Consider the following 25,299-nt stretch of genomic DNA (forward strand, 5'->3'; position numbering starts at 1 on the left):
GGATTTCAAAAGGAAATAGGAACAAATAAACAAAAGTAAACTAAACTTACTACAGTTCCTCCTTTCTGAATTATTTTTAGTGACTGAACTCAGGATTCCTGGGAATCACTGTTTACTTCAAACCATGTAATTTATTTGATCTGTGGTGCCACTGAATTAGACTATTTAAACATACTAAGCAACAAGGTCATGACCAGCATGTAAGGCAATTTAACAAGTGCTAGCCATTTCTCGCCACAAAACCTGACGGGATTATCAGTTCTTTAGTCTTTCAAAACATATAATATTAATATACCACAATCTAGAACTACATTTAAAGGAAGGAACTCTGAACTTTCAGCGCTACAGTAGTGCAGAAATTTTCCACACTGGAGTGTGTGTCCTGAGATCTCTCAGTAGGAGATCAGGGATTTGCACATTTGAACAGTGGTTATGCTGAAGTAATGATTTTGGCCTTCTGAAGGGGGTTGTGTCTGTTTTGGATAAGCTGGAGGAACTCTGCTGCAAATGCTGAAGAAAGTGTGTGACATCTTTATGGCCTAGGGGAGTTCTGTACAATATGGCCCTGAACAGTTGGTTTTATTTTGCTGTTCTTTTATGTTTGGTCGGTATGCTGTTAAAATTGGGAAAGAAAGGATTTTCATCTGTTGTCTTTGGTTTCTTATTTTTTTGTGTGTGTTATGATGAGAAACTGTACATGTTTTAATGTGTTTTTGTAACTGTTGCAAATTCTATTGACCAAAATACCAAGATAGGACCGTATCATGTAAATTATGACGTTTTCTAGTCGCGCCTTTTTCCAACACCAAAAAATTTGTAAGTTGGGATTGCCAACTTGGTACATGGCTTCACATGTCACAGGTGAAACTAATTATTTGATCAGTTTTCTACTAAAACACTTAACATTTTGGATAAAAGAGATCTCGACTATGAATCTGTCCCATTTCACATGTGTCTAATACTTTACTTGAGACTGTAGCTGGACTTACACTGATAAATAGCAATGAAAAGTGTTCTTAGAAAAACCCAACACATCGAGAACACATTCATTGTTAACTGCTCATGATGAATCCCAACTCTGTGACATATCTGAGAAAAGACAGCACAGAATGAGATCACTGTATGTGACGCCTGTATTCGTACTAGGCAGACACTGTGTTTGGTCTGAATGCCGAAGCTTTGCAGATGAACCATTCAACACTTTCATTGTTTTGGTGAAACTGATGACTGATGACAGTAGTAGCACTCAGTGCTAGAATGATAAACAAAATGTCTAATTAGACAGAGATACAGACATTTACTGCTAAATGAACATCAACAGATAAATGTAGATCTTTCAACATCACTGGGAATCAACAGAAAATGGAGTATGGGCTGTCTCATTATTGTTGTGAATCCAGAGGGAAAAATTACTGCAATTTGAATCGGATTGAGGGCCTCAATTGTGCGCTAGATTTGATGTCTCAATTTTGGCTGAAAATGCTGTCTGACATTCTATGTAATCGGCTTCATAAACGTATTTTGAGCAGGGACATAGTAACCTCATCTCAGAGTAATATTTCATTAAAGGATGGAGGTCTTAAAATGATCCTTTCTTTGAAAATCCCCCCCAAAAACAATAGAAATAAGCTATGCAGTTAAAATACACAAAGACAGATCACTGTATTGGCTTGAAAAGGGTTTCATGACATTTAGACCTTGTGAGATTTTAATTGCAAACACACACTTAAGTATATTTTACTAAGTTTTTATGGAAGAGATCCATTCAAAGTTTTCCATAATTGTGAAAATGTTGCTTGATTTTAAATGATTTTCTGTTTAAACACAAATTTAAGAAATTTGGTACAATGTCTTCCAACCTTATATGTGTACCTTTTCATCAAAACCATTTAAGACGAATGCTTTCAAAGTTATTGAATAGAGCTTGTTCCAAAGCATTAGATGAAAATATGACTAATATGAATGGTTTTCTCTTTCTTATTTTTGAGACATTTTAAAAGTTCCCTCTATATTCTTATTTCAGTCCAGCAAGAAAGTCAAAAATTTGGATGGAAACTTAGTTGGTGCTCATTATGGTGTAACACATGATAAGGTAAAACAACTTGGGAAGCATACATAGTCTTGGAGGGTACAATGGGTAGATTAAGAGAAACAGGGAAGGAAACAGGTAAATGTTAAGAGATCATTCTTACCCAACACGATGACCACAGTTTTGAGCAGAGACATCATTGTGTCTCGGTTGCGCCGTGGCCCAGAGCTGTGCCGCGACATCCTCATGGTCCTCTGTCGCACATAGACAAAAATGTGGGCGTAAAGAGTCACCATCACGACAAACGTCACCAGGTTAAACACCGCCCAGAAGATCAAGTAGGAGTTGCTGTAAAGCGGTGCCATACTGGAGCAACTATGCAGGGCGCAGATACAGTTCCAGCCCAAACTGGGGATTGCCCCCATCACTATGGACATAGTCCAGATTATAACGATCACCACCACTACACGTCGGTTACTCATACGTGTATGTAGCTGCATGCGGAAGACAGTGATGTGACGCTCTATGGCGATGGCCAGCAGGTTGGCCACCGAAGCTGTAAGACTGGTATCGATCAAGCCTTGACGCAACAACCATGTTGAAACACTCAGCCACCTTGTGTTTGGTCCTGTGTTGAACATTAAGTACAAGTAGGCCAGTCCAGCAAAAAAGTCAGCAGCCGCTAGGTTGGCCATCAGGTAGTAGATTGGGAAGTGGAATCTCCTGTTGACGTAGATGGCGACCATTACCAGAAGGTTGGCGAGCATGATGAAGATGCACACAGTGACGCCCAGCCCCATCACCAGCCTGCTCACGGTGTTCCAGGTGGTAACCAGGTGCTTTTCACTGCGGTTGTAGAAAAAGGCAATGGTCTCGTTGTAGTAGCACTGCTCTTCATCCATGGTGGTGGTGATCGTTGCTGAAAGGATAAAAAAAAAAACTTAAAATTGAGGTTCATTGACATTTTATTAAAGTAATGCTTTTATATTTCAAAATTTTGGATTTACAAAAAGAGAAAAGTTTTCATTCACTTTAGTATAAAGCAGAATATCTTTTTTGTGTTTTAGTTGGCAATGAATACATATCACCTTCATCAAGCAAGTCAAGTTTTGATTTTGAATTATGCATCCAATGAAAGTACTTCAACTGCTGATATCACCTCCATAGAACCTGACTTTAAAAAAATGACATTAAGGACCATTTCATTGGGATTAATACCCCGGCCCATTTACATAGTAAAATCTTTTGATTCAATATTGGCTTGGGCATCTGGTTAGGATTCCTCCAGGATGCCTCACTGGTGAAATGTTCCGGGCATGTCCCATCAGGAGGAGACCCCGAGGAAGACTCAGAACACAGTGGAGGCACAGTGGTTCTCGGCTGGCCCGGGAACACATTGGGAATCCCCTGGAGGAGCTGGTCCAAATGCATGGGGAGAGGGACGTTTGGGTCTCCCTGCTTAGGCTGCGACCCAACCCCAGATAAGTGGACGAAAATGAGTCGATGGATGGATTTCAAATTCGATTAAGCAAATGGCCATTATCCTAATTCAGAATAGTATTTAGATCAGGGGTGGGCACTCCTGGTCCTCGAGGGCCGGTGTCCTGCAACTCTTAGATGTCTCCCTGGTCCAACACACCTGAATCCAACAGCTGAATCTCCTCCTAAGTGCAGTCAAGTTCTCCAGAGTCCTGTTAACGACCTCATTATTTGACTCAGGTGTGTTGAAGTAGAGATGCATCTAAAAGTTGCAGGACACCGGCCCTCGAGGACCAGGAGTGCCCACCCCTGATTTAGATAATGGCAAATGATAGGTAGGCTAAGTTCATTACAGATTTTTGGCATCTTGGAAAAATACTTGAGTGACACGGCTTGATTTAGTGTAAATCCGGAGTAGTTAGTCACAGACATTGATGATAATGACTGGTTTGAGCAGGGCTATGTATATAATACTAGAAACCAGTATACTATTGGTGACAAAGTAATTAAGCATCTCAATTTTTGAGTCTGTACTAGTCTGATACAAATTTACCAGAATAATCTTGTGAATCTCCCTTTATCCCATTAATTTCAGTCCATGTTTATCATATGGTTAAAAAGTGCATTCAGACTAAATATTTTAAATCAAGTAATAGCTGTCAAAATGTCTCTGTTTTCCACAGAGTAACCTTTCTTAAACTATGATTTTGTCTCTTTTTAGGAAAAGAGATTCCTTCTTCATTAGGTACAGTTTTATGTATATATTGGTAAGCCAGACCTTAAGCATGGAGAAAAAAAAATCCTTCTGGCTTTACACTCAGTTTATTTGCTTGCTGTTAATGTGAGGGCGTGTGTGTGGTACCCTGACTGCTTCACATATGGAAAACAGCTACCATTAAGTCAGAAGCAGTAGCTTTATAAGAGCAAGGCGTCTGAAATGATTGTCTATTGGCTGCTGTCTGCAAGTCAAAGTTTACAGCAAGGCTGCACAAGACTGGTGTGTTTTTGTGCATGGATGAATCCCCAGTATGTGCGACAAGCCATAAACTTGTGGCTACGTGTTTGTGTGTGTATGTGTTTGAGCTGTGTCAATAAATTTTGGTGTAAAATTGAGCTAGAAATGTTTTTCTCATCAAGTCTAAGACTGTGAGCATCTATCCTTGTAAGATGCTTCTCAGGACCCTAAGGAAACTAAGCAGAACCAGGAGCCTACTGCTTAGTGTCAGCTCATTCACGCAAACAAACATGGCACGCAGAAACGTGTGTGTGTGTGCTGGTGTAATAAGCTCCAGTCCTACACAGACGTAGGCTGCTCTCTCACACACCCCAGACCGGAACCAGGACCTCAGGGCTGGAAGAGGGTTGTTTGTTTGTGTGTAAATTAGACAGGCAAAGAGTGTGCAGCGAGTACAGCATTGCAAAAAATGAAGGGGAATAGAAAGGCAAGATTAGAAGATAAGATTTAAAGGTTTTTGGTCAAAGGTCAGCGTTTGGTGTTTAAACATAAGTTTCCTTTTGATGGATATGAAAATCTATAAAGGCTGCATTTGCTTGCTGTTATACAACGAAAACATGTTAGCATTACAAAAACAACAGAGAACACAGGCTGAAGTGTGCCGATAATTATCCTTAACCTTAGGTGCAAATGTCATTTGTAGGAAATGTTTTGAAGGGGAATTGTCACATAGTTCAGAAAAGTGACTTTAACCCACAATAGAGATCACGACCTTTTCCTCAGGGGTCAGTGCTGCATAAACAAAAGCTGATACAGTTTGAAGCCTCTCAGTTGAAGTCAGCGCTGCATGAGCTACAAACTTCCTCAGCATATTGACATTGTGGAAAAAATGCTTACTCTGCGGATCTGTAACAAGTGCTTAGGCACTGAAGTGCCCCAATGGCAGTATGAAGGAAGTCCAAGTAAGTCAAATCAGGGCTTTGTAGATGCAGTTCATTTCTCATATTTCCTGGCACTGACTTATACAAAACATCTGCAGATGCATTTGACTAGGACGTCAGCGCAATACTATATGATTTATATGGTACATCGACATATATGCAAACGTGCTGGAATTCCACCCATCAGTCATCTGTAACAGCTTTCTCCATAGGTCACAATTCGAGAGAGGAACCTTCAGAGTATGGGAATTGGTTTTATAAATGATTGGGTTTAAACATTTTTTTACCATCTTAACATATCTTATTGTAAAATAACAACAAACAAATATTATTTAAACTATATTATTTATTTATATTATATTGTTTTTCTATTACTTTTTTTTTTATTTTTTAAACAGTGATGTGCCATTCTTTCAAAATGTCAAATTTGTAGAGTGAATACTTGTCATGCTGACAGATTCTCCCACTGATTTTTACAACTTCTCTAGAGGAACAAAGGGCCTCTTCAGTGCATCTTTAAATAACTTGTCTTCAGCTTTTTAGGAAGTGGTGTTCATGCTGCACTATACTGAGGTTAAATTACCTGGATGTGGATTGTCATTTAGATAAGATAAGATAAATCTTTATTGTCATTGTCACAAGAACAACGACATTTAAAAAGTGCCATCAGTCAGTGCATATGCTTAAAAACAAACAATAACTGTCTCACAATTCACACACAATGTAAGAAATAACAAATAACTGGTTAAAAAAAAGAAGATAAAAAAAGAAACTAATAAATAAGAATAGCCACATTCTCACATACATCATTTATGATGGTTAATGGTTGTTTTTGATTGCATTTAGTTTTGTTATTGCTATCGGGTAAAAACTGTCTCTGAGACGGTTGGTTCTTGTTCTGGTTGCTCTGCATCTTCTGCCTGAAGGCAGCAGTGTAAACAGAGAATGTCTGGGGTGAGAAGTGTCCTATGTGATGTGTTGTGCTTTTCTTAGACAGCGGTCGCTGTTTCATTTAGTGACGAATGAATTTACACATTTTAAACTTATTTTTACCCTTGCTAAAAATAATTTGTTCTCTTGAGCTCTTGCCAGGAAGCCTGGCAGCACTGAAAATTCAATCAGCTTTTATATTTTCTCAGGTTAGTACTTGACAATACAGTAGATTTTTTCCACATGCATTTCAGAGATACATATAGGGAACAAGCTCCATAGTCTCAAGATTCACTTTCTCTTAGTATGGATATATTAACTGTGTACATAAACAGAGTTATACAAGGCATTTCTTAACCTGAGGTTAAGTTTTGAGGTTTTCCAACAACCATTATATCTTGATGAAGCAGCATCAGCAATAAGAAGACGGTACAAGCAGCATCTCAATAGTATCAGCAACCCCAACCCGCTATAAATCCAGAACAAGGGAGCCTCAGTGACAACTACCAGAGGAGATAAAAGCTAATCTATTCTGCTTGTCTTGTGTGGTGTAAGGCCACTAAACATCTGGGAGGAGTCAGGGAGGTATTAGACGCTTGATATAGGTCAAAAGCCAGTAGTACAAACTGGATGAAGTGTCAGTGGCCATTTGGTCCACATTCCCAACACTTTCATCAGCCTCTTGGAGCCTGCAAAAGCAGATCATGTCACTGTGTTTGTGTCCAACAGCTGGGGAGTGTGTCTTGTAAAAGAGAGCGTGATTGTGCAAGACACGGGCCAAGCAAGAAAGGGGATTTTGGTTTCTCCAACTTTCTCCAACCTGGGTGTGTGCATGTACATGTTTTGAAAAATGAAAATTTCAGAGACATATTTAGGTGTAACCTGATGTTTTTTTGTGGAAATGAAAGAAGGAATTTTGTAGAAGTGAGAGAATCAGTGTTATTAGATAGAGGACAACATTTTATTATGTGTACACACTTCATACTTGTTAGTGAGGTCTGCTAATCTCTGGCTAGGTGGGAGAAAGGGGGCACGTGTGTTTTGTGTGTGGAAGTGTGTCCAACGGGCTATGAAAGGACCACTCTGGAATCCATATGAGTGAGGTCATTACTCAAGCACTGACAGCAAGGCTGCATCTGAACAATAAGGACAATTCACACTCACACACACACATCATCATAGATTCACAGTGTGAATTTTTATGCTTGTGCTATCCTAAAGGTTGCATATGAAAGAGGAAACTAAAATCTTGTTTACCTGGTAGTTCACATTAGCTGTTTGTAGTCATTATCCACTGAAATGTCTCATTCTGGCTGAAATAGAATATCATGTTGAGCATGTCAGTTATGGTAATGGTCTGTCAACTTTTCATTGTAAAGTAAAAGCTAAGATTTATTGGTAAAACACAGAAAAGACAAAACTGCCAACAATACATGTGACCAAAAAGGCATTGTGTGGCTTTTATTATTATTTAAGCATTTTTACATGGTATAGAATTGGTGGCATAGTATAAAAAAACACATTAGCATTATTTTCTGGTTTTAATGAAATATATTTGCATTTTTATGAATTCTGTAAAATTGCTGGATTTTATTGGGATTTAAACACCAATAATTTGTTACTTGAGAAGATGGCATTAAATCTAAAAGTCATGCATATTAAATGTTTCATTGCCATAATGTCTAGATTTTGACAATGAAACCCCCCATGCTCATGATTAGTTATTATTAATGTTTTATTACTTTCACTTAGCTTGTTGTTTCAGTTTGTGTTGAAACAGATACTGTCTTAGGAACCATATTGAGATGGCCATCAAAGTCGTTCAACAGGTGAAAAGTATTATATTGTTTCAATATCATACTTATATTTGGACAATGGGGTATAATGGATATTATATTATATTATATTATAATGTCTACTGATATCAAAATTATGCTGACAATCTATAAGGAAAGATCAAATAAGCTAATCAAGCACTTCTAGTGTTTCTGTTTAGACTAAGTTTGGATATAGCAGCAGGTGATGGAGGGGCAACAATGTGCTAGCTGGTGTTTCAGACACTCCTGAAATAGTTTTGACATTTTAATAATCTTTTAATCTTAGACCTCTTAATATTGGATCTTTTAGAAGCTTTGGGTCACAGTGCTCTTACAGATAAGCTGGTGATGATTCGTTTCAAAGCTATGCCAAGGGTGAAATTATTACACAAATGCAACTTGCAAATTAAAGAAGTCAGTATTTATGTTTCTTGATATTTTTATTCACACAGCCTCTATAGCTCATTTGTAGAGCTCCAAACTGTTCTGTAGATGTGTTTACATTTGCAATTAACTATATTTTGGAACAAGTAAAACATCTCTATTTCAAATTAAAACACATGGCAGCTACTTTTTGTGTAAAATACAAATATTTCTGTGAGCAGCTTGTCTACACTAAGCATTTAGGTGTTTTGAATTGAAAGTACTTTAGATAGCTAAAATCATCCGGTGTTATATTCACTGCACAGCGAATATAAGAATGCTTTTTTGCAGTACAATCTGTGCAACATCCATGTATGTTATACGTAGATGTGTTTACGACATTGTGGGCATGCTGTAAAATTCAACATGCAAAAAAGTTACAGCAACTCTATAATGTGTGTAAAAACAATAAAAACAAAACAGGAACTTCATCCAGTCAATTGGTAATAAGTCTCCAACTTAGCCTGCAGCTGTGCTGTTTAAAACCAACTCCACAGAAATATCTGAGACTATGTCTTTCAATACAACTGCAGAAAACATGAAGAATTATGAATTATTCTACTCAAAAGGAAATATCATTTTCAGCGTTATGACTTTTCCCGCGACAAGAAGCTTAATTTATCTAAAGTCGGTAAACACAACTTCTGATTATGTGGACAGTTGTTTGGGTATCATGGAGAAAAAAAATAGGTCTAGACTTTATTAAATAACAAAAATAAGTAGTATTAATTAGAAAGTGAGGAAAAAAAAACCTTCCTCTTTTAAATCCATTGAGAATAAAATTATGATGGCAAAAAAGTAAACAAGATATCCGGATGGCTAGAGGGGAAAACAAACAAAACAAAAAAACAACCCAAATAAGGTCACAATAAGTTCCAAAAAACATGGAAATGACAACATTTCAGACTCAATACTTTAAAGCTACAACTATAACCAAAAGTTTACATGCATGAATAGTTGCAACAAATTTTCCAAAAATATTTTAATCTTGATTGTGATCAGGGCATTTTGAATTATTGGTATTGGGGTTTGTCTCTATCTCTGTCATGGCCCTGCTTCTACATAACCTTTACTTCAGTCATACCATAAAATTTGTAAAACATCTTAATAAATCGAAATATAATTGAAATTTTAATCTATTTCAATGTTTTAAGAGAATATTATCACAAGACAAAAGTATCATATTAGTGTGACCTATTTGGCCCCACTAAGAAGCCGTATGTTTTTAGAAGCTCAGGTAAGGCACTTAAGTTTTAAAACATTGTACCCCCTGTCAAGCATGGTGATGGGAGTATCATGCCGTGGGGCTGTTTTACTGCCAGTGATACTGGTTCATTAGTCAATGGATGGCATAATGAACAAAGACTATTTCTAAATTCTCTGGCTTCACATAAAACAGCTACACTTTCGTAACAGAAACAAAAGAGCGTTCCGACAAGACAAATAGATCAAAACTGGTTTTGAAATTGTTAAGGCAGGAAATGATTATTACTGGACTGATTATGTAGTTGAGACTAATAAAAGTTGAGTTTCTGCCATCTGAAATTAGTGAATTTTTATTGAAAACATTAGTCGCATTGTATGTTTTAATTTAGGCCCATCAGTATAATTGGGAATTGTGTGAATTAATGAAAACTCACAACATGTTAATTTTTGTACACCAGATTTTCAGAGTTTAGCTTTTGAAATTAACTGAAGATGTTTCAAACATCACAGCTCAAATGCATAATTTAAGGAGCAAAATGACGTTAATTGCTCTAATCAGTGTATGTAAACCATTTATGGACATGTAATTTCATTTGACATTATTTTAACCTGGTACACTAGGTTAAAATGAGGTACGTGAGGTAAAAGTGAACATTTATTTTCCCTCCGTCTTCTGTTTTCATCTCTTTTCATGTGTCTCCTTCGTGGCCTATAAAATCTCATGTCATTTCACTCTTCTACAGTTTTCACTACTCTTCTACACATCACCCCCGACGTCTCCCCCTCTCTTCCTGCCTTTTGCCAGAAGTCCACACAATGTGCCCATTGTTCCCTCGGTCGTTCCCCAGAAAGCAAAGAAAAAAGGATGTCTGCAAGCACATAACTCAAACGCTCACATAGAAGCTTTCATTCTACAACTTTCTCTTTAACAACATGCACCCAGCCATCTCACACCAGCATACACTGTCAGACACTTGGAATGCGTCGAAAAACCCCAGACAAGGAATGGATAGAGAGTTGGCACAGTGTCATGGAGCAGCTGCTGAGTCACTGCATGTCCGTGGATGATATCCTGCAAACACTTGAGCACTTCCATACATAAAGCCCGAAACTGTCATTAAATGTGACTACTTCAATAAGAACACAAAGTGACTTATTGCTGGGGAAAGGCTAGATCTATTTTAAGCACTATTGGTTTGTGAGTGTTGATGGAGCCAAAGCCATAAATAATTACCATTATGAAGTGACAAGACCTATTTTGTAGCTATGAAAAATAAAGTCCTGTTGATCAAGTGGAATCTCACTGCAGGCCATTAAATCAGAATATTGTCACCCTTCGAAAACAGTAGCTCATTGGGAGGCCTCCTTGGATGCATTCTGGCAAGATAAAATGTTATTCTTTATCAGCACAGAGGAGTTACCTTGTAGCTGCACGTAAATGAGGTTTGTTAGATTCAGTGTAGCATTGGTTTGTTCAAGGCCACAGACAGAGTGGGTTGAAAAATAAATAAATAAAATCTTTTTAAAAATGTAAAACAGTGATAACAAAACTTGCAGTTTATGGGTTATTATCAGCCGAGTAGTGTAGAGTTTAAAACATGTTTTCGCTACAGTCAGGCCCATCTGTTTCAAATGTTTGTATCAAGCAGGCTTTAAGTCTAAAAGGCAGCCGGCCAGGGGAATATGAACTTATTCCCTAAAAAAGAACTCCAGTTTGGTTGAATATTGTGACATTTATGCAGCTTTTCACTGACAATGGTGACGAACAACAATATAAGCGTCCCCTTATATGTTAGCTACTAGCTGCTATTTCCAAAATCATTTTTTCCCCCATTTATATCACATAAATACCAGCAGTGAGTGTGATGCAGTACTAATTATCAATCACAATGACCTAATTTTTCAAATATGCATGAAAAAATCAAATGACACTCTAGGTAAGTTTTTGATCAGGGAATAAGATTATCACATAATCCAAAACTCAAAAAGGTTGATTTTACATAATCCTAGTACAGGACAAAATTTAAAAGTTTTCTGTCTTGTGATAAAAACAATATAATTTACACAACAGGGAAAGTAGCAAATGCCAAATAATATTATCTAGTGACATCATCTATCAATATCTAAAAGCTTTTGGTTTGTTTTTTGGAGATTTTCTTTCATTGGTTAATGTGTTCTTGTTTGCATTTTGCCTTATATTTTAACCAATATTTCATATTAAATTATGGACAAAGTACGAAAAGTGCTTATATTTGACTCTCGAGTTAGCTCTGTTTGGTCAACTTGCATGAAAAAAAATAAATCATTTATCAGAATGGAAAAACCCTAAAAGCAGGGAACTGAGAAATGAAACGCATAAAACACCTTGCAGAAATGCACATGTTCACTGGGAATTTTCCAGAACAACCCTTTGCCAGCCACACAATACATAAGGAGAACAATACAGGGATTTTTTTCGCACACTATACACTAAAACACAACATTTGTGGCAGCTAGTTTAAGCAATATAAACGTGTGTAAATGCAATTTTCTCCAATCTGATATCTGGAATTTCAGATCATTCCATCTACTAGGTTACAACCACAGTTCTTCTAATAAACAGCTTTTACCATATGTGTCAACCTCGGTTTATTGTAGGGTGTGCTCAGCCATCCTGTATTGAAATCACACTCTTTGACACAGATTACATCACATGGGCCTGGATGCAATAAAGCATTGCATCAGTGATGTATCCCACAAAATGTTTGACTCAAAAGTATTCATATTCATCACTCATGTAATGCTCTAACTTTTCAAAAGTACTACTGCTTTTCAGTAAATAAAAAAGTGAAGTTCTGCAATAGGGCCGAGATTCAAAAGGTTAAGTTTGGTAAGGCTTAGCGGCTTACAAGATGAATTTTTATGTAAAAGAGAAACATAGTATTTCATAAGAATTGATAAGTGTGTCTAACATTCCTAAATGTACACAAAAGACACAAAGCTACTATTTTCAATTGCACAACATTTAACTCAAGAGACAAGACAAAACACAATGTTGAGTTCACAAAACTCAAAAACATTCTAGTAATATCATAGAGTTCTAAACAAACCTTATTTTAACAAAAAGAGTACAGGCTCGATAAATCATAACCGGAAGTCCTGAGTCTAATTAAAGTACTATATTCCAGTCTATTTCTGTCTATATATGGTAATATTTATCTAATTTCAATTGCCAAAAAATAAGAAGAATTCTCCCTTTTGTATTTTCACAAACAGAATAAAGTAGTCATAATCTCAAACTGTGTGATTTTGGAGTCTGGGTCTGTCACAATACGTGACTGTGTGTAGGTAGGCAGTCAGCAAACATCTAATAAAAGCTCTCTCTACACAAGGATTCCTTTTCTTAGCTGAATATCTTTTACAGATGGATTTTTGTACCTGAAATACAAGAAAAGGGAAAAATATATGTTACCGTCTAGCTTATATACTCATCTTAATGAAACACTCAAAGTATTGTTTCAACTGAAGCATAGCAGAAAGAAAAATACATTACTAGCTGATACACATATCTTAATGCTACACGCAAGAAATTTTGTACACATGCGCTACATTTTATCAACCAAAGAAGAAAAAAAAACAACACATGCCTAAGTGTCTTCCAAACACAAATAGTTACAAAGACAAAAGTTGTCCATGGTACAAAGCTTATAAAGTACAGTCTGTGTTAATGAGCTGTTTACTTCCCCTAACTGTCTAAATTCTTGTTGAAAAAGTTAAGAGAAATATGTGAAAGATAATTTGTTGCTAAGAGTGCTCACACAGTAATGTTTCTGCAACTACAGTATAACAAAAGACACAGATGTCACACTGATCAAATTTCAATCTCCCAAAATTTTACCCATTCTCAGCATGAATTTAGTCATAAAATTTACCTACTATGAACTTAACGACCAGAATGTTGATGCATCTTATTTCCACTATACTGTAATCTAATTTACAGTATTTGACAGAATGACATCATGAGGTCCACTGTAAAAAGTGTAAATTTACTTCATATGACAAAGACACAAAGTGACAATTTACAAGACTGTGGTTGTTATGTTGCAGTTCTAGCTTGTTTACCCGCATAATCATCCTACAAAACAAGGCCTGGTACCCGTGGAGAAACTATCAATGTGTCTTTGCACAGTCAGGAGCTTTCTTTGAGCACTACTGCAGCAGAACAATAACGCTCTAAAAAACAAGTTGTTTTCACAAACATGCTCAAGCATGAAGGGGCAGCAGGGCAGTCAGTATCTCGCGGATGCACACTTCAACACATGGAAGACAAAACCATCAACATTCCAAATTGTAGATGGTCAGCTTCCTGTGCCACAGCAACCGCTGGGAAATAAACTTTTTGGATGTCAGTTTTTTGTTTTGTTTAAATATTAAGGAATCTGACAAAATATGTCCCTTTTTACAAAAATGTAACTGTTGATTAAAAACTCAAGAATCCGTTTAAAAACACTGCCACAGCTTCCTAACTAAAAATCGCTGAAATGTAGAAGCAAATAAAGAATGATAATACAATAATCTAATACATATTTGTGATTTTGCTGTACTGAAAGAGTTTCCTTTTGATATATTCTGGTTCCTCTTTTTGTCTTTCTCATGACTGACATCAGCTGCCTTTTGTAATTTGAACCCTTCACATAATATCAAAACATGTTGAAGATGTAGAAATTGGAATAAGAGAAGTTAATGGGTGGCTAGCAGAGAAATAATGGGTGATTTTGAGGTTTCTATATGTCAAACCACAAGAGCACAAGAACAAAAGAGCATTTGGTCCAGTGCTTGCCAATATAACGCCATAGAAAGTGTGCTCTTACTGCAAATATAGATATTTTGTCTGCATGAAATGTACTGATTCACCATTTGCAATTTCTGTCATCAAGATGTGGATTTGTGTACACTTCGACCAAATGTTTCACCATTGTGATGTCTCTTTATGTTTACAAGGGTAGACCAATTCCTCCATCTCCTAGAACACTAATGCATACATAGGACACATAGGAATTTATGTAATGTAAAATTTAGGTTCAATATAGTTTGGCAGCAAATTAACATCAGTTAACATCAGGTGTTTCACTTTGAAATGATACAAACGACAACTAAGAACTGATGTCACGTAATGTATGCATACAGGCAGGCAGGACACAATCAGAACAATTTGGCACTTGCAATTGCAGCCAGGCAAAAAGCAAGAAATGGCTATAAACTGTAAGAGCCGACAAAATGTAAACAACAGCAAACAAAAGAATATAAACATTACACAAAGCAATCATTACCAAAGACAATAAAAACATATACAGTCAACCAAATAGACTAAGAAACAGTGGGCTAGCAGTCTGAACAACCACGTTTGTCCATAAAAAGTTTCATAATGTTCCAGAAGGTCTTAATGACCAGCTGAGGAAAGAATATAGAGTACAGTAGCAAGTTTCGAAGAGAGCTAAAAGCTAAAAATCAATTGCAGACTGTTCCAGGAGGTTGTGTTTTCAAAGTGTTTACATGCTGCTGTACATGACATCACCATAATCTAAAATGGAAAGGACGGTCATTTGAATAAATGTCTTGGTTTTTTAATAGAAGAAGTGGAAAGGTATGGCTTCCACAGAGAAAGATAAGTTTCTAGTTTGACCTTGATTGAACCTTGGTTTATAATTTGTCAGACTTTTCTGAAATGGACAGCAGGGTGTATAACCCAGTAATCTAGCACACAGGAATCCCGCCATGAGTGGAGACACTTGGGCGTTTTGACAGTCATTCTCGCCAAACCACATGACTTCACCTGTAGATGCAATTTGGAGAAAGCTTGTTGTGGTCTCCTGATACTAAGCTGAAGTTGTTCAACACCTACATCTGGCGATTGAGCAGTAGAGTAGAGAACTCTGTCAGCAGCATAAAGATAAATGAATGAATTCAGTATAGAATTCATCATATCAGTAGTGTATGTATTTCATTGTAGATGGAAAACGCCTGCTGTAATCTATTAAAACTAAGCTGAAGTTGTTCAACAATATCAGTATCTGGCAATTTTGCAGTACTGTAAATGTAAGTATTCTAATGAGAATATGCACGTAGAAGTGAAACTATTTGGACAGAAGCATTTTCCCTGAGTCATCTCTCTGCTCTTGAGGGAAATCTAATTTTGCAACACTTGCTCACAAAACGCACTCTTACCTGCACGAGTGCTGAAGTAATCTGGACCTCTGGCTTAAGAATGGGTGGAATGCAAGTTTTTAGACAAGGGGGAGGAAAGATCAAGCTCTTCAGCAATCACAGCACAGATGTTTCAAGGACCCTTTTGCTTGACGAATGTCAGGGCTCATGTAGGGAAACATAAAGCAGTTGTCTGCAGGGGAGATACCACATCTTAGCAACAGGAGTTTTGTTTAGCTTCGGTAAGGAGGTCAAAAGTCAGAAGCATCAACTTCACTCTTCGAATTTTGTTTTCCTTTTAAAGCCTCGTGCAAGTTGCAGAATAACTCCCAGATGAGCAAGCATTTGTAATCCTTTCAGGTCTTCCGGTGAGTATGTTAAGGACTCTCTGCCTGTATTGCTCAATAGCAAATCAGAAAACCAATGAGCTGCTGCGTAGTATCCTGACCCTATGTGCATTTAATGTTTTTTTCTCACATGTGGAATATAAGACACCCAACTGTTTTCAAGGTTGTTAAAATTAACTTAAGTTAAATATATATATATATAACATTACCAAGACATGCCCTGTGAAATACTAAAAAATATGCCTTATCAACTCTACCTCTCACTTACTCCATGTTCTATTTTTATGAACCTCCACAATGGCTGAGATGGTAGTAAAGGGCTAATGCACCAGTAATTAAGACTCGTTACTTTTTTGTCGTATGCTAACCACAAACTTCAATTTATGTAACTGTTATTTTATGAGAGATACAATAAAAAAGGAAAACTAATTCTGAAAATAAAGGAAATGGATTGAGGTAATTATTTTTTCCACAAATAAAAATGTAAAAGGCATGACATAAATTTGAACTAAAAATATACGGGAAACAATTTGGTCCCTACATGTCCAAATGGCAAAAAATAAATAAAAAACCCTTAACAAACATGCATTATTTATTTTCACTTTGAAAGTACTTTCTATTGGCCAATTACAGAAAATTTCAGTAAAATACGCTGTAATTTGTGCCTGTACATTCAGAAAGGTAATGTAAATATCTGTTTAGTAACAGAACTTGTCATCAATTGGCCAGTAGCATTAATTACATCTTAGGAATGTTCCAATAGGTCAAAACTGTCAAAAAGGTGAAATGCTTTTTAATGTTGAAAAAGCTGAGGAAATGATTTCAGAGTGACATATTCTACCTCAAACTACAAGTATTTTAACTCAAAATGTCCTTCTAGCTCACTCGCTTTAACTTCAAAACCAATGCGAACAAATGTGGATAATTTGAGAAATAAATCATGTAACCTCCAATTAAACCAGCTTGAAAGTGACTGACCTACTTTATCTGCCAAAGTGCAAATGACCCTCACAGACGCCTGTGGCATCAAAGACCCCCTGCGGTCTTTGGCAGTGGGTGGCGGAAAACAGTGTCCTCTCGTTCTCTTGTGAACAAACTAATAAACACACTCAGCTATTTGAACAAGTACTGCTTGAGGTCATGAAGAGATAACACTCATTAAGTTACATCAAAAATAATGACTATAGTAGATAGCAAGCTTAAGCTGACAATACTGGGAATTCACTACGTTATGAAATTTGTTCAACGCTAACACTTATAGCTGAAACAGAGCACACATATATTCTTATGATGTTTTCATATTCATCCTAATTTAACCTACAGAAAGCAACATGTGAGATAAACCACACCATTTGTTTGTTTTTTTGTGAGCCAAGAGATTAATTTGTTGAAAAATTAAGAAGCTGGCAACAGAGATCAGAAGTTACTGATGCTACTGGAAACTAACTCTTCACAATGAGGAAAACATATTTCTGTTGCATCAATGTTGAGACTCCTCAGGTTTCCAGCAAGACAATATGGCAATTGATTGTTTTTGGAATGCATGACCAGGCAAATTCTTAACCAAAGGTGAGACATGGTTGTAATTCACATCACAGCTTGAAATATCAAACAATGGGATATCGCATACAAACACATTTCTTGCATCCCTCTATGTGGACTTACTGAGTTTTGCAGATGCTCCCATAGCTTTATTAATTCTGACATTTAGTCATGGATAGTTCTGCAAACATCTGTGCATTCCATGCGTGCCAATTTAAAATGATATACGACAACCCCACAACAGCAAGACAAACTCCTGCTGGGAAAACAATTGCCTGCAGATCTTTTTTCTACAGAACTGTTTTTCCTTCATCTAGCCTTTGATTTTTTTGTGTTACACAAAAATGTTCAGTCTCTTTTGTGGAAAATGCACATTTATATTTACCCAAATTCCCATAGTTTCAAAACTGTTTCTTTTTTCCCCTCACCAATATGCAATCAAACTTCACCATCAGGCATAAATATCTAGTGTGTTTTATGCTACTGATGTTATCACAGAGGTTGATTTGGTTTACTGATCACATCTAAACCCTCTACTGGCTTCTCAGTAGCCATGCTTTTTGTTTTTTACCTTCTTCCACTCTAATGTAAGAAGAAGATCAATGATATTCACTCAACAGTGTCTTTATTGGGTTTGTTCAGTGGCTTCATAGAAAAAATACCCAATCAGTGAGACACATGAATCCAACTTGGTGCATCTAGACATAGTACAGATGATTTGCTGAAGTAAAAAAAAGAAAATAAAAAAAGTGAATCAGAATTGTAAAAAAAGGGGAATAAATTTACTTTGAACATGTGTTGGTTGTTGGTGATCTGAGAATTTATTACTTATTTACTAGGGACTTTCCACACGCAACCATCTCTCGGTTTTACAGAACGGTCCAAAAATGGTAAATTTGTTAACAATTGCGTTAACTAAAATACCTCATTAAAATAAGAGATCAAAGAGAATTGGGGAGATTGGTTTAATTTTTTTTTTTTTCAAATAACCGCTTGTCACAACTGAGATATGCAGACCACCACCTCAGAATGCACTACATGTCGTACTTGGAAGCAGATGACCGACAGCAGCCGGAGACCACACTGAGTGCCACTCCTGACAGCTAAGAACAGGAAACTAAGGCTACAGTGGCACAGTCTCATCAGAACAGAAAAAAAATTAATTAAAAAAAAGGAAATTTAAATTGTATTCCACCTTGCGTTGCATCAGTGGTAGAGGATGTGGTGATGTAATAGATATTTTGTTGGCACTCTGAGCCTCTTGGTACCAACAAAGCATTGTTCAAACACCACAGCCTGCATGATTGTTGTTGCTGTCCATAATATATCCATCACCTTTATTGAGGCATATCTGAAGGGGAAACAGGATCCAACACAGCATTGTTTTCAATTTACTATATAAAGGTTTTCATTACTACAAATATTTAAGAATCCCCTTCGTGAAATAGAAAGAAGCTCTAGTTATCTCTATCCTTATTCCACCCTGGCCAGCTTTCCTTGCTGGCTCATACATCTTGAGTTCCTTATCTTGACTTCAAAGAAATGTCAGTTTTAGCTGTGCTGCAATTCCAGCTGACTGTAATGAAAAACAGTTCATAAAATGGCCAAATTTCACAGCTCGGTTGGGGTTTTCTAACTCCCACAAACAGTTGACAGTATTAAAGGGGGTCCCAGCACCACAAGAAAGAGTTTAGAGATGTTTCTGGCATGGCCATTGTGTTTCTGTGATTTTTCAGCCCACCACTAAGGGTTTCCTCTTGGCTAACTAATGCTGAATGTTGGGGGAAAAAAAACATAATTTTTACAACTCCAGGATGGCTCGTGGATTTAGCAGAGGAGGAATCTGAGAAAATATGTTTAGAACAAATTCCTTTCTGCACAAATAACAGACAGATGTCAAATTTTTTTTTTATAAAGTCCCAGAGCTCGTTTTTCTTTTCCTCCCTCCGCTTCCTCCCTCATTCAAGTGCTGTTCTACTCCCAGAGGTTTGAGGAAGAGCCATGTTCTGGCGCAACAAGTCCTCAGTAAAGTGCCTCACTGGCCATGCCACACCATATCCCATGCTAAAATAACGGTTCGCCCATCAAGTACCTGCCGGTGGCATTAAAACCCTTATCTGAACCGCACACTGCCTCGCTGCGTCTACGTGGCAGGTATGCTTTGATTATCTACAGATGCCTACATTATTCATGCGGGCTGTGCGAAATTAGATTAAATATTTTCAAATGCAAAAAAAACAAACAAAAAAAACAGTTTTCCGCACTTTATGTAAATTCATCAGAAGTGAAGATATTGAAATTAAACATTAATGCTTACAGTTTAATGATGTCCAGCGGGGTTTTTTTTTAGGACGTTTAGGGATCCTGGATGTCCAAGTCAAGTTCGATTCGAAAGCCCACTCTGCATGCGCAACTCCTCTGTCAAAGCCGCCGCAAATAGGACTCCAAATCCAATAAAGAGACAGGTAAACCTTTCATTTTACGTCCAAATACCAACACAGTCCCCACACTAACGCGTCCTATCGGTGCTTTAGAGTTGTTAGTATTTGTGTTACTTTTCTTGATTCCTGCGCTGGTTTAGGATTTTCCCCAAATGTAGTCAACTTGATGCTCTCCGCTCCGGCTCCGTGCCTCTCTGCGCTGGCTCGTCTCTCTCCTTTCCTCACTGAAACGACTGCCACACACACGCACACACCCCTACACACGACACACACGCACGCATACACAGAGCACGAGAAGGGTGTGCAAGTGACGTCACATACACGCACTTGCACAGGGTAATTAAAGATGCCACAGCTGAGGATCGTTGGGCACCTTTGTTTTATTTAATCAGTTTAATGAGTCAAACACCTCGTTTCGTTTGCCTTTTTCAGGTCAACAAAAGAGAGTTTGTTGTAAATCTCTTCCAAGTTAAAACAAGTGAAGACATAAGCAACAAGTGCATAGATGTTGTCAAGCAAAAGTCCGGCTACCAAGAGAATATCTGAGAGTCGTTCTCTTCTCCCTGCCTAATTGGAAACACATTTTGTCAGCAGCTTGTAAAGAAAAAAAAAGACAGGGAGAGGGCTAAGAGGGGTGGAGCGAGAAAGAGATGAAAAGCAACCATGAGACTTACACAGGGAGATTTAAAGACATAAACTGACAAATGAACCTTTTTATTATTGTTGTTTTATAAAGTGTCCTTCAGCCTGGACTTGGTGCTGCTGTCTCTGAAGGTAAAACTTTCACATGTGGAGATCTCAAGAGAGCGTTTGGCAAGAACTGCCATGTCTGCACAATTCATACCATCTGTGAACACTTAGTGAGGTGTTAGGACTAAACCAACCAACAATTTTTGCATGAGTATTATGAGTATCAGAGGCAATTTTACATATAGATGACCAAACATCTTCCACTGCGGCAAATATTTAGTATGAGGTGTTGATTTGTTGCATTTTTTTTCTTGACAACAAGGCAACCTCCAGTCAAACCTTGTGAGAAGCTCTCTGTATTGGAAGACTTTGCATTTGAATCACTTTCATGATATTTATATTTTCTACAGTTTCAGGCAACAAGACTGCACCTTAACAGAGAAATGGGAAGCATGTATTTGCTATTTAATATTATATGAGAGAATGCCTCTTATTTATTTATTTTTTTTAACTGTACCTACAAACATGTCTACTGTCTATGTACTGGTGCGTAACTTTGTCATTGCTTCTCATACTGTAGGTCATTGCTGATGTCTTTCCTTTATAGCATTGTTAGCACACACCTAGTCACATCTTCTGATGGTAGGTAATTAAAGTGCATTTATTTAACAGCATCCGGCTGCTTCTTTCCGTCTTAAGTTTGTTGTAATAAGTAAGGCGGCACTTTGTTTGTCTCAGGACTATATTGAATAACGTAGTATTTATCTTCTGAATGAGGTATAAAAGTACAGAGATCACTTCATCTGTTAGAATTTAAATCTCTGAACTCGGCCCAAAACCCAGTGTGACTTCAGTTTGTGGCCTTCATCTTCTCTTGTATTCCTTTGTGGTTTGGCTCAAAACCTGTAGAAGTTTGCATAGTGAAAATGGCAAAATGCAGCTTATGAAAAGATACAACATCACAATGCATTTCGCAAAATGTGAATACCAAAAATTGGATGGCATACTCTGCAGAGTCACTTGAAGTGTAGTGAAGAGCAGCCAAGGTTTGCAGAGGAATGAAAGCAACCACAAAGAAGTCAGTGATGATGGGGCTTTCAGGAGGGGAGGCGGTGGGGGGATTTGTTTGCTTTGAGTGATTTGTAGAAATACTTCCATAACCACTGTGCTGCATTTGGGCTTGTGTTGTTACAGAAGCCCCACTATTTCACATGAGTCTAACAGACCAAATTTAAACCATGGTGTCCCACAATGAAAGGCAAACATCTATGTGTTGGCCACAGAATAATCCCACCTACTGTGCTAGTTGAAGCCCATGCTCACACTGCTGCAGGCCTATGTATGCTAAGCTGTGCTCCTGTACAAATGTTACTTTTTTTTCTTGAAATTATTATGACCCAGCTACATCCCAGAAATACTGTGAAGCAGAACTTGACTATTAATGTCTTATTTTAAATGAGGAATGTGGAGTTTGCGTATGTATGGTAAATGTGTTCTGCCAATTTTATAGAAAATCTTTGTGAACAAAATTGAAACCTTAGTACATCGACATTTATAACATTTAAAATTTGGTTCCTGAAAGGTACAAATAAAAAAAGGAAACATTAGACTACAAAAATTACACATTCTATAGTTTGTACCCATTAAAAATATGAAAATTGTCTTGAAATCAAATTATTGCTTTTTGCTGAATCCTAATCTCACACAGGAAGCTTGAAATTTATGCTGCAGTGTTTGCTTAGTATGAGGAAATTTCTCAAAGTTACTCACCTGATGAAATACATTGATTACTGTCACCAACTGATTGGAGTGGGGATTTCTAGAAAATCTCTCACTCAATTCAGTTGGCTGGGTTTCCTAATACAGAATTCTTTTTTTACCTGTCAACATGAGAAACTAAAGTTGACTAGAAAATCATTTTTTACATTGGGGTTTTGGTAGTTCTTATCAGTAAAATCATCATTTGAAATCTTATATTTACTTTGGCCATCTTTGATATTCAACACACACAAACACAGCCATCAACAAATACCACTGGGTTTCGCTTCGTCTCTGAGATTAGATGGCCCAAGGGCTTAAGGAGGGAAAAACATTTCTCTGGTGACCAGAAAACAACCTGAATCTTCAAATTCATAAAACAAAATAATTTACCACAGACTTCAGAAAGAAGAGACAAGACCACAACCCTTCCTTGAAACCGGAGAGCATTTGGAAAGTCGCATAACCTCAGATTCCCGAGCATCCTCAACTCTGCCAGACATTAATGGTCCCACAACAACAACGCCTTTGTTAAGGTCCAGCAAGTGATACATTTTCTGCGTGTCCTGAGGAAAAACAATCTGAACAAGAAACTGCTGCTGGCCTTCTGTCATGCCTGTGCTGGGAGTGAACTAACATACCGTTTTGGTTCCTGTAACATAAGCTCTACAGCTGAAGACAGGAAGGCTTATATTACTTCCTTCCACCATTTTGAGATCTTTAAATTAGCCACTCCCACAACGACTGCTAGTCTAGACCTAAAAGACGCCATGCTGTGTAAAATTTGATGGACACCGAGTTTTGTGTGAGGACAGCTTCAGTAATGAAGACCATTTACATTAGATTGTGGTTAAAATAGTTATCGAGGAAGCCGGGCATTCTTCTGCAGACACATGGACCAGTAGCCCCAACTACATGTATTGTTTCTAAGCCGGCACACCCACTGACATTTGCAGCATCTGGTAACATTTATAGAGGTGTTGGTAGTAAATAAAACCACCATAATTTCAAGAATCTAAGAGAACAGTTATACGCCTCAAAGAACGAGATTCATTTACTTGAAGAAAATGATCCTTACGCCAATAAAAGGAAACTGTACAGTTTTTATTCAAGGCCAATAATACATACATCATAGTTTGTTTGAGATCATTTGTCTGTGATAGTTTTCTATGAAAAAATCAAGTAGATTCCAGATCCTTATTTGATTCAGTTTGACTTGCTGATATAAATCTCAACATGGAAGAAAAAAAAGTCCCCACATAGCCTCTTTTACTCCACTAAGAGCTCTAGTGGAAGTCAATTGAGATGATGTTATTGAACGACACTATGCTATTTGTTACTCAAAACCACTAACTGCACTTTGTGACATACTGCCAATACTGTAGATCTAAAAAAAAACAAAATAGCTTAAACATGTTTTTTATCGAGAAGATGCAGTTTTCGTCTTTAGCTCCCTATTGTATGTAGCTCTTAATAAATAGGAAGGGCCATTGGGCATTAACCCTCAGTTTGAGCAGATGGTGGAAAAACAAGCCATTATGTGTGGTTCACTAAATCACCTAGTAAACACTAGGCCAGGAATAAAGACTGTGGGAAATGTAGACCTGTTGCCTCAGCACTGCAGGAACTTTGCTGTTTCTTCTCCTTGCCTGTTTTTTTGTTCCTGCTTTTGAGATTGACTGGAGCTCGGCTGCTTTTTTTTTTTTTACTGAGTTATGTCTTGTTGCATCATTTTGTATTACGAAATGCTACTTTTGTGTATGGACATTTTTTTAACTATATATTTTTGGGATTTCCAGCTTTCACTTTGTCCTAGTCTTGCACATTTTCAGTCAAAAAACTATTTTTAAACAATTTTCCGGTCTAGTGTAGTAGTGCAGGTGCTTTTAAGGAAATGTTTGTTTAGCTTTTAAATCTGTACTTTTGAACCATATCTTGAATAATCCACTGGCTTTAAGAGGCCCAAGACAAATACGCAATACACAGCTGGAACACCTTCAAAAATTAACCTTACACATGCAAACAAAGGTTTTAAAAATATCCCTAAACAAAACAAAATCTAGTGCAACCAGTTGATTTCATTACTAAGCCCGAAAATCTCAAGTTTATTTCATCACCCAAACATAGAGAGGATGACACAATGGCAAGACTTTTAATTTAGCAACAGGGAAGCTCATCAAAGTTAACAGGAAGAGGGATGGAACTAAATATGGGACAATTCTGGAAGAAAAGCTAAAAATAACTTGGGGCAGGTTCAAGAGAACAGACAATATTTACAGACTTACTTTTAACACAGCAAAACACTGTTTCAAAAGCATTAACCTAGCTGGGCTAAATATTAAGTCACGCCACAGTTTTCAGATTTTTCTTCTGTCAAAGGAATTGTTTTTTGCTTCACAAGTGTGCACTCCTTTGCATTGGCTTATTACATAAAGTCCCAGTATAATATAAAATAAAGAGGAGTTTGTGATTATTAATATATATTTTTTTAGCTCACTGCATGTGGCTCACACAAACATAATGTCTTAAGAAGGTACTCATTCTCTGTCTTGCTCTCT

The 25,299-nt window shown here is 37.2% G+C and overlaps 1 protein-coding gene across 1 annotated transcript in view; it reads right to left on the reverse strand.

The window, feature by feature from the left end:
- lpar1 (lysophosphatidic acid receptor 1) overlaps positions 1–20,830 on the reverse strand; it is a 35,990-nt gene extending 15,160 nt beyond the window's left edge. The window contains exons 1-2 of the mRNA XM_005814026.3: positions 20,170–20,830; positions 2,193–2,948 (exon numbers count right to left, since the gene is read on the reverse strand). Coding sequence (XP_005814083.1) covers positions 2,193–2,931 — 739 coding nt within the window. The 5' untranslated portion in view covers positions 2,932–2,948; positions 20,170–20,830. The remainder of the gene's footprint in view (positions 1–2,192; positions 2,949–20,169) is intronic.
- Positions 20,831–25,299: the final 4,469 nt, after the last annotated feature.

The sequence above is a fragment of the Xiphophorus maculatus genome, chromosome 8 (assembly GCF_002775205.1).
Source record: "Xiphophorus maculatus strain JP 163 A chromosome 8, X_maculatus-5.0-male, whole genome shotgun sequence".
Lineage (NCBI taxonomy): Eukaryota > Metazoa > Chordata > Actinopteri > Cyprinodontiformes > Poeciliidae > Xiphophorus > Xiphophorus maculatus.